General features: G+C 36.7%; 1 protein-coding gene across 4 annotated transcripts in view; it reads left to right on the top strand.

Moving 5' to 3' along the window:
- The window catches only part of SEC22A (SEC22 homolog A, vesicle trafficking protein), a 50,005-nt gene that overhangs the window by 14,224 nt on the left and 19,293 nt on the right, over window positions 1-16,488 (top strand). For all 4 annotated transcript variants that reach the window (XM_023757349.1, XM_006092849.3, XM_014459278.2 and 1 more), the window contains exons 3-5: window positions 1,683-1,846; window positions 3,046-3,240; window positions 12,789-12,904. In XM_023757349.1, the coding sequence (XP_023613117.1) occupies window positions 1,683-1,846; window positions 3,046-3,240; window positions 12,789-12,904 (475 nt within the window). The remainder of the gene's footprint in view (window positions 1-1,682; window positions 1,847-3,045; window positions 3,241-12,788; window positions 12,905-16,488) is intronic.

The raw sequence follows: 16,488 nt of genomic DNA, 5'->3' as shown, positions 1-16,488 counted from the left end.
TTTTGTTTCATTACTAGCATTTTTTAAACCCTTACCCGAGGATATGTTTATTGATTTTTGAGAGAGAGTGAGAGAGAGAGAAACATTGATATGAGAGAGAAACATCAATTAGTTGCCTCTCGTGCATACCCCAACCTGGGACCACACCTGCAACCTAGGTATATGCCCTGACCGGAATTGAACCCACAACCTTTTGGTGTAAGAGGCGATGCTCCAACCAACAAAGCCACACTGTTTATTATGGAGAAATCTTCAGTTTTCAGCACCACGTATGTCAAATAGGCTCTTACGAACTGGTCTAGGAACTTACAATGTAGTTTCTGTGGGAAAATGATTTCTAGGTGCTATAAACTTCTGGAATACTAACCAATAAGTAAATTAGGGATTACCTGTGATAGATTATCTAAAAAAGTGAGGATCTACATTTTCTGGGGTGTGAAGGTGTTAGGGTTAGAGGGAAAGAGTGAATCGGAAATAGATAAACTCTGCAGAAAAGGAAATGAAGGATGTCAAAGGCAAATTTTCCTTGCTCTGTGTTTTATCCAAGGCTCTGATAGTATAATCACCTTTGGCCACTTAAAATCATCTTTTTCTCCTTTAGCTTACTATTATAAGTTGCTATCAACTGGAATATTGCATATTAATGCTTTTTTTTATTTAATGAGGTTAAAATTGGTGCCTAAAGTGGGTCTCTATTCATGGGATAACTTCTTCATTATTTAGCTCTTCATCATTGGAGGGTAATTGAAAGTTGACCTAATAAGGGAAGAATACAGTGGGGCCTTGACTTACGAGTTTAATTCGTTCCATGACAGAGCTCGTAACTCAAATTACTCGTATGTCAAATCATAAAGTGAACGAGTGAGACACGTGATGCTGGGCTGATGTTGTGGCGTTCACTGTGATGTTCGCTGCGCCAACTAGTGGTGGGGTATCTGAAGCTGGCTCGTAACCCGAATTTTAGCTCGCAACTCAAAGCAAAAAATGGGCCAAGAGACGGCTCATATCTCGAAAAACTCGTTAGTCGGGACACTCGTAAGTCAAGGCCCCACTGTAAGTGAGAAAATAAGTTCCTGGTAGAATGCCACTCATGGTGGACACAGTCTCTTTCTGGTTCTTATCTCCTTACTGTCCCATTGAGGGCAAAGTCTTGTTTTCACCTTGTTTCCTATAAGATGTATTTGGTTTAGATTTCTAAAATCCATAAGGCATACTCACTTTTATAATGTCACACAGTTTTATATTTAATGGTTGAAGTGCTTTATTTTAGAGACTGGTATTCAGTGTGGAAGGTTCTATTTCAAAAATAATATTTTTCTTATACTTAGCAATTTTAACAGTAGATTAGAGATTGATGGCATGCATGTCCTACTGGAGAATTTTTTTTCACCCAGAAAAGCTTTTTTCCCCTTGCTTTCTACCCCAAGTGATAAATAACTGAAGTGTTAATACCATGCTGAGTGTTCCTCTGTAGGTATATTCCCCTTTTTTGTCTACTATTTTTAAACCACAACTAAAAATAGTATTTAGTTTCTTTAATATTTTTTGCTAGAATATATAATGTTAATATCTTCATTGCCACTTGTAGCAGCAGTTTATGTTGTAATAGAATCAGTCTTGTAAAGCAACGAATTACCTTAATTTACTTTGAAATTTTTAAACCGATGTTTTTTATACTCTAGTTTTATTAGCTCTCTGGGAGTGAGCTACATGATGTTGTGCACTGAAAATTACCCAAATGTTCTGGCCTTCTCTTTCCTGGATGAGCTTCAGAAGGAATTCATTACTACTTATAACATGTCGAAGACCAACACTGCTGTCAGGCCATACTGTTTCATTGAATTTGGTAAGGGCTTGATTTTTTTTCCTTTTAATTATCCTGTCTCCAGCCAGTCATAAGGGATTTTTTATCTTCACTGGGGGGAGAAATGGGGGAGAGGGAAAACTCAAAAAATTCTGCTTTTGATAGAATAATTTAACAAATGGTCTATAAATTATGACAACGTCTTCATATTAGAAAAAATTGAGTTTGAGCTGTGGAGGTAATTTTGATTATTGGCATAAAGAATTAATCCCAGAGGATAGTTTCTGAATGAGAAATTTATAAGCCAGAGATTCAGAATTTTGTGTTTGTGTGATAATCTTTTATAGTCTGCTTAATATAGAACAGAGGTTTGCAAACATTTGCTGCAAAGGACCGTATAGTAATTATTTTAGGCTTTAAGCACCATGGATGCCCTGCCATTATACCTGGAAAGCAGCCATAGGCAATGTAGAAATGGATGAATGCAGTTATATTCTAATAAAACTTTATTTACAAAAATGGTCAGCAGACTAGATTTGGCCTGTGGGCATTAATTTTTTTGACTCCAGATGTACAAGGGAAAAAATAGTGAAACCAAGTTACAAATTGTGAAAATAAAATTGGAATATTATTTAGGACAGTGGTCGCCAACCTTTCGGACCTCGCAGACCACTGGTTTGCAACCGCTGATTTAGGAGATATCTTGGAAGATATTTAGGAATTATCTTTTATTAAATTTATTTTTTTAAATATGCATTCTAATGGTGTAAGCAATAAATAAGAAAACAGGTTTATAAGAACATGCAATTTACAGTGTATGTTCTTATGGAATTACAACTGATAAATACAGACTTACTATTTTATGAGATATGAATCCATATAAAAATTAAGATTTTGGTTTAAAAATTAAAGCTATTATTTTTTTGTTTTGTTGTAGAAGTTCAAAGTAATTCATTGAAGTGGATATACTAGTAGAAATATTCTCAGTCAGATAGTGTTAAATCATTAGTTTACTTAGAATTATTAATTCCTACGCGGTATCATTTCTAGAGTGAGCAACTGATAACTCCATGATATATTAACCATGAAACATAAATATTAGAACACTTCATGACAATTCAACAGTTTTGGATAACAAATTAAACAGTTTATCTGCAAAATTTACTACCCATAAACCTCACACTCTCAAATTATTTAATTAACAAATGACTGCAAGGACATTTATTTTTTATTTTACATAGATAACTTCATTCAGAGGACCAAGCAGCGATATAATAATCCCAGGTCTCTTTCAACAAAGATAAATCTATCTGACATGCAGACGGAAATCAAGCTGAGACCCCCTTATCAAATTTCCATGTGCGAACTGGGGGCAGCCAATGGAGTCACATCTGCGTTTTCTATTGACTATAAAGGTGCTGGTAACATTTCTTCTGGTGAGTGCTGGATCTCAATTATTTTATTTTAAAAAATGAGCAACTCTCAAAAATGAACTATTTTTATTTTAGTATTTTAAAGCAAGTACATGAGAGAATGTAGAAGTTCAAAGTAATCCTTTCTCAGTGGCTTATGTAGTAATCTAGATATGTGACTAAGCAGGAAAATACTTTTAATAGCAATCTCAAAGGAACTGTGTGGTAGGGAAACATTTAAGAAGGTTTCTTTGTAAGCAAATGTTTCTGGAAGTGAATAGTTTATTTATAATAGTAGTATATATTTAGAGGCATGTAAAGTACTCTGCTTTATATCAAAATGACTAGATATATTCAAGGCCAGGGTTTTTGACAGTCACAGAAAATGTGATCATCTACTCACACCTCCCCTCCCAAACAAGGACTTATAGTTGTGACAGTTTGAAAACTTCTGCTTAAAAATGGAAGCCTCATTATTTTATAAGGTAGCATATGCCATATTGAATTGCTTATTTAAAAAAAAAATTCTTCCTTATATTTGAGCTAAAGTCTGTTTGCTATAATGTTTATCTATTTGTCAAAGTTCTGTGACCTCTCCTCAATTCCCTTAGCCTTTTTGTCTATGACATTTTGAAACCCTCCCTATCCTGGAAGCTTTTATTTGTTAGTATTCTTCAAATGTGGCGTTCAGGACTGAACACAATAATTCATATTTGGTTGAATACAAATTATGGGAGAAAAGGGAAAAAGATTTCATTAAAATAATCTAGCCAGTCGAGAAACAAGTAAGCACACAAATAACAATAACACGCCCAGGGGGAGAGGAGGTGGATGAAGACCCAGAGTTGTTACAGTATGTTATCTAAAATGTCCAACAAAAAGTTACAGGACATGCAGAGGGAAAGTATAATACGTACACTGTGTGTGTGTGTGTGTGTGTGTTGGGGTGGGGGGTGGGGGGGGGAGCAGGCAATAGAAGCTGCCTATGACAGTGACCAGATGTCAGATTTAACAAAGACGTCAAAGTAGTCATAATTATTTTCAAAGAACTAAATGAATCGTAATTTAAAAAGTAAGGAAGTGCCCTCGCCGGTGTGGCTCAGTTGGTTGGAGCATCCTATACACCGAAAGGTTGCAGGTTTGATTCCTACTCAGGGCACATGCGTAGGTTGCCGGTTCGATCCTCAGTTGGCATGTGTATGAGGAGCAACTGATAGATGATTTTCTCTCACATCAGTGTTTCTCTCACTTTCCTTTCTCTCAAATCAATAAAATCATATCCTAAAAAAACAAACAGGAAGATATGACAATGAGGTTGCATCCAGTAGATAATATAAACAGATAGAAATTACAAAGGAAAAAGAACCAAATGGAAATTCTGGAATTGAAAAATACAACTAAAATGAAAAATTGACTAGTAGGGTTCAATAGAAGATTTGAAATGGCAAAGAAAGGTTAGTATACTTGAAGATATATCAATAGAGGTTATGTAATCCAAAGAACAGGAGAAAAAAGAATGAAGAACAGAACCTCAGAAAAATATGGGATACTATTAAGCACACCAACATATACATGATGGGAGAACCAGAAGAAGGGAAGAGAAAGAAGCAGAGCGTTTGAAGAAATAATGGCTGAAAAGTTCCCTAATTTACTTAAAATAAAAAAAAAGTACTTTTCTAGGAAGCTCATTTAACTCCAAATAGGATATATGCAAGACACCTATAAACAGTTGAAAATGTTGAAAGACAAAAATAAGGAGAAAACCTTGAAAGCAGCAAGAGAAAAACAACTCACCACTTACAAGAGAACCTCAAAAGATTAACAAGTGACTTCTCTCAACAGAAATAGTGGAGATCTAAAGGTAGTGGGAGAACATGTTCAAAATACTCAAAGAAGGGGGGAAAACCTGTCAACCAAGAATTCTTATGTTTCAAAACTGAAGGTGAAATGAAGACATTTGCAGATAAATAGAAGATGAGAGAATTTGTTGCTGGCAGACTCGCCTACAAGGAATACTAAAGGGAAGTTCTTCAGGTTGAAAGCAAGTGACCCAGACAGTAATTTGAATTTACACACACACACACACACACACACACACACACACACAATCAAAGAGCAATGGTAAAGGTAATTATAAAAGATAGTAAACGTACATTTTTCTTTTTAAAAGCAATTGTATAAGATAACGTATATAATGTATTGTTGGGTCTCTGATATGTAGAAATGAAATACATATTTTTAATAATAGCACAAAGGTGGTGGATGGAAGTAAAGCTGCATTGGGCAAGGGAAGTACTCCAGGTGGTCATTTGAATTCACAGGAACAGACACGGGAAAGAAAAGCAAATTAAACCTAAAGCAAGAAGAAAGGAAATAATAAAGATTAGAGCAGAAATAAGTGAAAATGAAATGGAAAATAGAAAAACATTGGAGAAAAATCAAACCAAAAGCTGATTCTTTGACTATAGGGTCTGGTTTAAGTAAGGACATGTAGCTCAACAGTAAAGAATGGAGAGTACGGAAACAAACCTTTGCATTATGGTAAATTCATTTTTTAACAAGGGCACCATGACAATAGTGAAAGACTAGTCTTTCAAGAAATCATGCTGGGACAATGGATACTTATATATAAAAGAATGAAGTTGGATTCCCACTTCACAAAGTATCTAAAAACTAACTCAAAATGGATCAAAGACCTAAGTTTAACAGCTGAAACTATAAAATTCTTAGAAGAAAACAAAGGTGTAAATATTAGAGGAAATACAAAGGTGTGACTTTGTATTAGGCAATGATTTTTTAGATTTCACACCAAAAGCACAGTGAAAAAAGTAAAAATAGGTAAAGTGGAATTCATCAAAATTAAAAATCCTTGTTTTTCAAAAGATACTATCAAGAAATTGAAAATTGTGACAATCCACAGACATAGAAAATATTGGCAAATCATGTATCTTCTAAGGAACTTGGATCCAGAATATATTACAACTCAACAATAAAAAGACAATCCAATTTTAAAAAATGGGGAAAAGATTTGAAAAGACATTTGTACAAAGAAAATGTGCAACTGGCTAATTGACACATGAAAAGGTACTCAACATTATTAGTCATTAGTGAAATGCAAAACAATAAGGAGATACTACTTTACAATCATTAGGATGGCTATAATAAAAATAAAACAGACAATAACAAGTGTTAGCAAGGATGTGGAGAAATGAGAACCCTTATATATTGCTGTGGTGGTGTAAAATAATGCGCCTGCTTTGGAAAATAGTATGGAAGCTCCTCAAAAAGGTAAACATAGTTATATATGATCCAGCAATCCCCCTAAGTACATAATCCAGAGAATTAAAAATGTATGTGTAAATGAAAATGTGTACATGAGTGTTCATAGCATCATTCATAGCAACTGAAAGTGGAAACAGTCCAAATGTCCACTGACTGATGAACAAACAATAGTATATTTATGCAATAGAATATTATTAAGCAATAAAAAAGGAACGAAGTATTGATACATGGTACAATACTATGCTGCTGTAAAAAAAAAAAAAGGAATTCTTACCATTTGCCACGGCGTGGATGGAACTGGAGAGCACTATGCTAAGTGAAATAAGCCAGTCAGTGAAAGATAAATACCACATAATCTCACTCATTTATGGAATATAAAGAACATTATAAACTGTTGAACAAAAATAGAGGCAAAGAAGCATCGAACAGACTGTCCAAACTACAGGGAGAAGGTAAGAGAGGGTTGGGGGGGGGGGGCGGGTAAGAGATCAACTGAAGGACTTGTATGCATGCATTTAAGCACAACCAATAGACGCAAGACACTGGGGGGCCAGGGAGGACAAGTACCGGAGGGTAGGGGAGGCCGGAGGGAGGTCAATGGGGAAAAAAAAAGGAGACATATTTACTACTATTTGTAATACCTTAAACAATAAATAAAACACACACACACACACACACACACACACACACACACAAGAACATTGTGCTATGTAAAAGAAGCCAGATATAAAAGGATGCATTTAAAATTTCATTTATACAAAGTGTGCAGAATAGGCATATCCAAAGATGTAGAAAATAGATTGGTGATTGATAGGAAGCTGGAGTGGTGGAGGGGAAATAGGCAGTGACTATACTAATGGTTATAAGATTTCCTTGGGGGGGTGATGAAAATGTGGAATTAGTTCATTGTGATGGTTCACAACTTAATATACTGAAAATTTCTGAATTATACACTTTAAAGGGTGAATTATATGTGGATTAATTTTCAATATTTAAAATCACTAATAAACAAGGGATTATTACTAGTACTTAGAAGATTTCCACTTAGAGCAGTGATGGAGTAGTTAATTCAGACCAACAGTCTCACTAAATACGTGTAGAAAAGCTGAGTGGAATGTATATATTCTATAGAAGGTATAGGTCTATTGTAGAAGTTAATCTAAAATAGAATCTTCCTAAAGTCTTTGGATATACAAGATAACTGATAACTAAGAATTACTGATAACTAAGAAACTGAGGAAGATAGAGGCCCTGGGAGATGAGCCCAATGTTTGGAGCAACTTTTTCCTTTGGGGCTTATATCAATCTGAGCGAACAGCTGACAGCCTCAAGACTAGGAGACTGGGATTAGGGCAGACAGAGCCCACCAAGGTGGTGAATCTCATGAGCAACCTCTCCCCCCTGCTCCCAACTTTGGTTTAGCTTGGATGTCTATACTTTAGGAATGTGGGTAGATAGGAATATGCAGCTGACAGGCTTTTGTCGGGACTGCCCTTAGTTTTGAATCATATTGGTCTCTAAAATTGGATTGAGCTGATTCCACAGTGCTCTTCTCCAAAGATCCTGGCAGAAGCAAATAGTTCTCCTGGAAAAAGTAGCCTCATAAGCTTCAAATTATAGTTACAACAAGATTTTGAAAATAGAATCTTTGGCAAACACAATCATAAATAACCAGGCATGTGAAGAGATTAAACTGCATGAACGCAAACCATCAGAATTAATCTTTCTTTCCCCCTATTTCCTCTCTTTTCTCCCCTCTCATTAAAACCATGGAAGCCAGAGGACAACTTAGTCATATCCTCTAAAGGATAAAAGAAATAACTGCAAATGTAGAATTCTGTGCTTAACAAAAATATCCTGAAAGAATGAATTGGCAAGATTAGATATCCTTGTGTTGTTCCTGATTCTGATCTTAGCAGGGAAAGCATTCAGTATTCCAGTTAACTATGATGTTAACTTGGGGTTTATGTAGATGCTTTTTTGAGAAAATGTCCTTATATTCCCAGATTGATGAGCAGTTTTTATCAGGAATGTAAGTTATATTCTGCCAAATACGTTGTCTACACTTATTGAAATGATTATGTGATTTTTCTTTTTAAAAGCTGTATGTGGTGAATTACTTTGCTTTCAAATATTAAACCAACCTAACACTTCTGTGATAAAACCCACTTGGTCATGATGGATTATCCTTTTTATATATTGTGAAACCCAATTTACTAAAATTTTGTTAAGATATTTTGTATCTGTGTTTATGAGGGAATTGATTTGTAGTTTTCCTTTTTTCTAATGTTTTTGACTAGTTTTGCTCTCAGGATAAAGCTGGCCTCATAGAATAAATTGGGAGGTATTACCTCTTTTTCAATGTTTGGGAATGTTTCTGTAGAATTTTTTTCTCCCTTTTTTTATTCGATATGCTTTTATTGATTTTTTGAGAGAAAGGAATGGGGGAGAGAGAGAAAGAAACATTGATGAAAGAGAGAAACATCAATTGGTTGCCTCCCACACACGCCCGTCTGGAAATCGAACCCACAACCTAGGGATGTGCCCTGACAGGGAATTGAACCCACAACCCCTTGGTGTACAGGACAATGCTCCAACCAACTGAGCCACCTGGCCAGGGCCTATTTCTTCTTCTTTAAATGTTTAGTACAGTGAAGGCTTTCAAGCCTCTAGTTTTCTTTGTGGAAAGGTTTTTGTTGTTGTTTTTTTACTACAGATCAGTTTCTTTGATGGAAGTAGGGTTATTCAAGTTACCTGTTTCTTCATGAGTGAGTTTTAGTAGTTGGTTTCTTTTAAGGAATTTAAGGAATTTTTCCATTTCATTAGCATAAAGTTAATATTCTCATATCCCTTTAATATTTGTATAATTGTTGTGATGTTGCCATTCTCATTTTTTATACTGATAATTTTTGTCTTTTGCATTTTTCTTCTGATCAGTCTTATTGGAATTTATAATTTTTATTGATTTTCTTAAAGAACCAGCTTTTCCTTTCATTGACCTTTTTATTGTTGTTGTTTTTTTTCCTATTTCATTGATTTATGTTCTGATCTTTATTACTCTCTATGGTCTGCTTACTTAGGGTTTAATTTGCTCTTTTTTTAATAGATTCTTGAGGTCATTTATTTGAGAACTTATTTTCTAGTCCAGACATTTAGTACTATTTATCTCCCTTTCAATACTGCTTTAGCCCCTAGCCAGTTTGCTCAGTGGATAGAACTGAAGTGTCCTGGGTTCTATTCCAGTCAAGGGTATGTACTTTAGTTGCTGGCTCTATCCTGGCCCCTGTCCACTTCCCTTTAAAACATGAGAAGTACTGTGAGGGCAGATTGTAGATTCATTCTCATACCTTCTAACACACAGCATCTTATGCAGAATTGTGCCAAAAGGTGCTGAATAAAATACGTTAATTCAGTATAACTAATAGCCCTTTGGTTCCAAGGGACTTTTACCTCTTTAAGAAAAAAGTTTTTATTGATTTTGAGAGAGAGAGGAAAGGGGAGGAATAGAGAGATGGAAACATCGATGAGAGAGAAACATCATCAATTGGCTGCCTCCTGCACACCTCCTACTGAAGATTGGGCCCACAACCCTGGCATGTGTCCTGACTGGGAATCCAACCAGGGACCTCTTGGGTCATGGGTCAATGCTCAAACACTGAGCCACACCAGCCGGTCTACCCATACTTCTTTAGGAACTTCTGTAAACTATTAATCCTTGTTATATTTTGAGAAAAAATAATTTTGTCATGAAAATGCACTATTGGGCCAAAGAGACTAGTGAAAGAAAAGGCATCGTAGCAGAAGACAATATTAGCAAAAACAAACCAGAACAAAAACTGACCAAGTCACAATGCTTTGCATTCAGCAAATTTTTCTTTTTATGTTATCTCTCATTTGTTATTGTTCCAAATCCACTCTATTCCTAATGATGACTATCATGGTGCTAGATTGAACTGTGAAGTAAGCATTTGTGAATAGTAATGCATCTAAACTCTGTTTACTAAAACAACCAAAAAATTATAAAAATATAATACATTAAAATGTGATGAAATATCTCATTCAATTTGTTAAAACTGAGAAATTTTCCTTAAGAAGTGTCACCCTCATATTGTATGCAGATGGAGTTTTCTCTGGATAACCATTCCCACTCCTCTTGGGAAGGGGGTAGTATGGGAGGGAATCTCTGCTTGAGAATTTCTTTCCCACAGTGATTTGGCACAGCTCCAGCCTGTCTTTCAGCATAATGCATGCCTTGTCCTTGCTAAAGGAGGTTTGTCATTTGCTTTCATGCCTTTAAAAATATTTCTGGTCATTTTGAAAAAATTAATTTATAAATAGTATACTACCATTATATAGAGTGCTCCAGGAGGCAAGTGTTAGAAACTTAAAAATAAGTGTTAGAGGCAAGTGTTAGAAACTTAAAAATACTTAATTTATATAGATATCTGTTTCTTAAATAAATATTGATTAACACATTAAAATGATACTTTCCAGTTCAATAATGGCCATGCCTTACTTGACCATAAAAAGCTGAGGGTTGTTATAATACAGAATATTATTTGGGGTTTTTTTATAAGGTAAATTTGTTTTGTATACTTCAGAAGTGTGATTTATATCATTTAGTCAGTTATCAGGTGGCTTTATGCTTGAGGCCCATATTGAGGATTTCCTTTTTTTATTAGAGGCCAGTTCTCACTTATTACTGAGGGGGGCCGTGGGGAGGGATGGGAGAGAGATGCAAAACATGACTAATTGGTAGATGGTAGGCCAGTTGGATAGATTTTTAAATTGTGAGAATTTTTTCTCTACTGATAAAACTTGGTATCAGTACTTTACAAAGGCATTTAATTTTTTGTTTTCATATCAAAATCTCAAGGAAATTGATTGAGAGACCAAGCAGTATGCTTGGGTACAGAAAAAAATTAAGAAAATGTTATCCCATATTAGCATTTTCTGCTGCAATTAAGGAATAAATACTTCCTTGTGATATGTGGATTTGTGTTTTTATGAACTGTTTAGGAAGCTTCTACTGAAATGGCTGAATATAAGTTGCAAAGATTTAAGCCCTTCCTTATATCAATGTTCCACCTCATTAACTTCTTTGTTAGGGCTTTTACACTTCAGTGATTTAAATAAAATGATCTAAATGTAATTCTATTGTCTTCTCTTTCCATCTGTTTCCTATTTGAGGTCTATATGATTTTGTATTTAGTTTTGTGTTTTCATTTAGACTCTGTTAATTCTGTTAAGCGCAACATGATGATGAGGGGGGAAGCTATTGTATAACTAAATGTTTCACACTGCAGAAGCCCTGACAGATAAGGAAATGTGTTTATAAAGATAAACTAGTCACTTCTTCAACTGGTGTTCTATCATTTGTATCTTCAAGTGGTCTTCAGAGACCAGGAGCTTCATAGCTCTTAGACTCCATTTTATTGTGGAGTTCAGATTGGTGGTTGCAGTTGACCCTTGAACAACGTGGGGTGCCAACCCCTGTGCAGTCAAAAATCTGTGTATAACTTTTGACTCCCCCAGAACTTAACTACTAATAGTCTGCTGTTGACTGAAAACCTTACCAATAACATAAACAGTCGATTAACACATATTTTGTATGTTTTCTGTATTCTTAAAATAAAGTAAGTTACAGAAAAAATGTTATTGAGAAAATCAAAAGGAAGAGAAAATACATTTGGAGTACTGTATTATTTATTGCAAAAGAATTCATGTGTAAGTGGACCCACGCAGTTCAAATTCGTGTTGTTCGAGGATCGACCATATATCTGAGAATTCCTCTGGTATTTATAGCCCTGGAACCCAAATAAGGGAGAGCTTTGCTTAAAAGCAAGCTATGTTTGTTCTTTAAAATGTTTCCTAGAATTTTCAGGAAAAGTATAAAGTATGCAATGAATTTCTAAGTAAAATCACCTTTGCAAATCTTTGCAACTGCTTGTGAATGGTAGACATATTTAGGCAGTAAGGTTTTTTTCTATCTGATTTACTGCCAGATGTGAGCACTCCTTAGCAATATATATCCCAAATGCAAGTGAGATGTCTTCATTAAAAATGTAGAGGAAAATGAGTTAATTTAACTTGAGTTCAGGGGAATGAAGCAGTCACGTTGTTAGACATTTTTTTAAAATAGTTAATTACTAAGATATAGCATTAGATACTTTAATGAAGATTAATCTATATTTGATCATGTAAATTGAGCAATGAATCTTATTTTATATAAGTTTAGTATTGACATGAGATATTGATGTTCATTTCTGACCATTTCTTTTCTTTTCCAGCTCACCAGCGATTGGAACCAGCAACTCTGTCAGGGATTGTGGCATTTATCCTTAGTCTTTTATGTGGAGCTCTGAATTTAATTCGAGGCTTTCATGCCATAGAAAGTCTTCTGCAGGTACAGTGCTGTTTTTGCAATGTCAGGTACTCTGTCTATTGATTCTGCTTGTTACAGAATTGCTTCAAATTGATTTGAGTATTAATACAACTTACAACGGATGCTCAGATTTTGTATTCTTTATACTTGCCTTATTCTCCCCTTTCTCTAAAACACTAATTTCAAAAGATAAACCACTGATTTCTAGTTGACTTCTTTGTCTCAATTAGTACATATTTATTATCTACTCTGCAGGAGGCACTATTTATTGGTACTCTGGGGACATTAAGATATGTGTGACTTGGGCCTAGAGTTGAATTAGGAAGACAAAGACCACAAATAATTGCCAAGTACCTAGTACACAGAGAGCAGAAGAGGGGAGTGGTCAGTATGAGTTGGGATAGGAGGAGGCTTTGTGGAGAAGGGGTGAGCTGGACATGGAAGGATCTGTGTAGACAGACAGGAGCAGAAGAAAGGGCATTTGTGGGCAGGTTTTTGGCCTATCTGTGTATTCCTACTTAGTTATCTGCTCGTATCCCTTTTTTCTTGGTGCCTACCTGTGAAACCACTAATTTTTTCAGATATTGCCAACGATTTTGTTTTCTAGTAGAGTGTCTTTCAGAGAATGTGGCTATCAGAGTATATTATTTTTTCTCTTACTCTTTTTGTAAACTTTTTGAAACTTAAAGTTTAGCACATTTCAGAACATACAGCTTTCCTTTTCCTTATTTTTAAAAAAATATATTTTATTGATCTTTTACAGAGAGGAAGGGAGAGGGATAGAGAGTTAGAAACATCGATGAGAGAGAAACATCGATCAGCTGCCTCCTGCACACCCCCTACTGGGGATGTGCCCGCAACCAAGGTACATGCCCTTGACTGGAATCGAACCTGGGACCTTTCAGCCCGCAGGCTGATGATCTATCCACTGAGCCAAACCAGTCAGGGCTCCTTTTCCTTATTAATATTCACTTTCTCTGAAGACTTTTTGACACTCCTGCATTGTAATTTAGTTCTCTTTTGTCAGGGAAGGGAGGGTCAGCATTAAGCCCATAAAAACGCACTCAGCACACTTTATATTCTGTTTTAAATTTGTTATTAGTTTGGGAACACTCAAAGAGTACCACTCTGAGGACCCTCTGAATGTCCTCATCTGTGTGAAGCCAATAGTAGAGACAGCACAGGTTCCCGGTGGCTGAGCTGCCCTCGGGTGAGGGGTGGGGAGCATCTCATGATTTCCCAATTTCACTTCCAAACACCCTGAACCTGCAGGTAAAGCCTTTTCCATTTAGGCACAGGACTGCTGGATATTGTCCCTGATGTTCCTGCCCTTGTTCCCTAGCCAGGTCAGCTGTATCCCAGTAGGAGTTCAATTTGGAGACAGTTAGTCAATCTGCCAGAAGGAAACAAAGGCAGTTTGAAGACTGCTGACTGAAAAAGCTAATAAATAAGATACTCTTTTTCTTTTTTAACTTGATGTAGTGGAAAGGACAGTAGTGTAAGCATGTGAAGAGTTGATTTTTGTTTGTGGAAGAAAGAGAGAGAGCGTTGGCCTCAGCTCAGCTACTGATTAACTCTATGACCTGTATAGCTCACCTTACTTTCTGGTCCTCAGTTTCATTGCTCATCAAATGAAGAAAAAGGGGTGGATTTGATGAGTATTTCTTGAAGTATGGGACACATTTACCAATAGTTAAACAGTAGATGACTGTACCTGATAGAAGGGCGAACATTTTTAAAAAATATATTTTCATTGATTTCAGAGAGGGAGAGAGAGATAGAAACATCAATGATGAGAGAGAATCATTGATGAGCTGCCTCCTGCACGCCCCACATTGGGGATCGAGCCTGCAATCCAGGCATGTGTCCTGACTGGGAATCGAACTGTGACCTCCTGGTTCATAGGTTGACACTCAACCACTGAGCCATGCTGGCCGGGCCAAACATTTTTAATTTTAAGAATTATGTATTTAACTCAAAATGGATCACAGACCTAAATGTAAAACACAAAACTGAAAAGTTATATAATAGAAAACCTAGGCAGAGCATCAGCCTGCGGGCCAAAGGGTCCCAGGTTCGATTCCGGTCAAGGGCACGTAGCTTGGTTGCAGGCTCTTCCCCAGCCCGGGCCCTGGTCAGGGTTCATGCAGGAGTCAACCAATCGATGTGTTTCTCTCAGTCTTTCCCTCTCTCTTCCACTCTCCTTAAAAATCAGTGGAAAAATATCCTCGGGTGAGGATTAACAACAACAAAGAAAACCTAGGCAACCTTGAGTTTCACGATGAATTTTTAGATACAACACCAAAAGCATAATCTATGAAAGAAAAATTGGTAAGTTAGACTTAATGGAAAAACTTCTGCTCTATGAAGGACATTAAGAGAATGAAAAGATAAGCCACAGACTACGAGAATATTTGCAGAACACATTTGACAACGGTCTTGTTACCAAAACATACAAAGAGCTCTTATAACTCAAGAAAGCAAACAACCCAATTAAAAAATGGGCACAAGAACTAAACAGACATCTCACCAAAATATATGAAAAGATGCTTACATCATATGTCATTAGGAATTGTAATTTAAAACATTAAGATATCACTAAACATCTATTAGAATAGCAAAATCCAAAAAAAGACACTTGACCATACCAAGTACTGATGAGGCTATAGAACAACAGGAACTCTTCATTCATTGCTGATGGAAATGCAAATGGTACAGTCACTTTGGAAGACAATTTGGCTTAAACATAGCCTTACCATATGACCCAGCAGTCAATTGCTCCTCAGTATATTTGGCCAAATGAGTAGAAAACTTAATGTTCACACAAAAACCTGCACATGAATGTTTATCTCAGCTTTATTCATAATTTCAAAAAACTGGAAGCAACTAAGAAATCCTTCACAAGGTGAATGGATAAACAAACTGACAATCTGTACAATGGACTATTATTCAGTAATGAAAAGAAATGAGCTATCAAGTCACAAAAAAGACATGGCTAAATCTTAAATTTATATTGCTTAATGAAAGAAGCCAGTCTGAAAAACTATATACTACTAGAGGCCTGGCACACGAAATTCAGGTCCCTAGGCCTGGCTTGCAATCAGGGCCATCTTCCCTGGCTGCCCAAAGCTAGCCCCACCACCAGCCGCCACCCAGCCCCGGTTCCCTGTTTGCCATTGGGTGATTGGTGCCTGATGGCCAGGGGAAGGGACTGAGAAGTCGGTGTTCTCGCCTGCTCGCTGGCCCCGCCCCCGCCACGGTTAGCCCTCTGTGTTCTGCCTTGGCCTGGCACCACCCACGTCCCCTGCCATCCACCCCTGGTTCCCTGTTCACCATTAGGTGATCGGAGCCTGCCGGCTGGGGGAATGGGACCAAGAGGTGGTCTGTGCACGTCATAGTGACTGGTCCAGCGGTCATTCTGGTTGTTCTGGTCGTTCCGCCTTTAGGGTTAATTTGCATATTACCCTTTTATTATATAGGACAGAGGCCTGATGCACGGATGGGAGCCCTGAAGGGGATCCCGGATCGGGGTGGGAGTCCCCTAGGGGGGTGGGGCCGGCTTGGGCGAGGGGCCACAGGAAGTTTGCAGGCTGACCACGCCCCTG

This window comes from Myotis lucifugus, unplaced genomic scaffold (genome assembly GCF_000147115.1).
Source record: "Myotis lucifugus unplaced genomic scaffold, Myoluc2.0 scaffold_105, whole genome shotgun sequence".
In the NCBI taxonomy this organism is placed as follows: Eukaryota; Metazoa; Chordata; class Mammalia; order Chiroptera; family Vespertilionidae; genus Myotis; species Myotis lucifugus.
The sequence above is the reverse complement of the archived record's forward strand: the minus strand, read 5'-3'. Positions and strand labels throughout refer to the sequence as shown.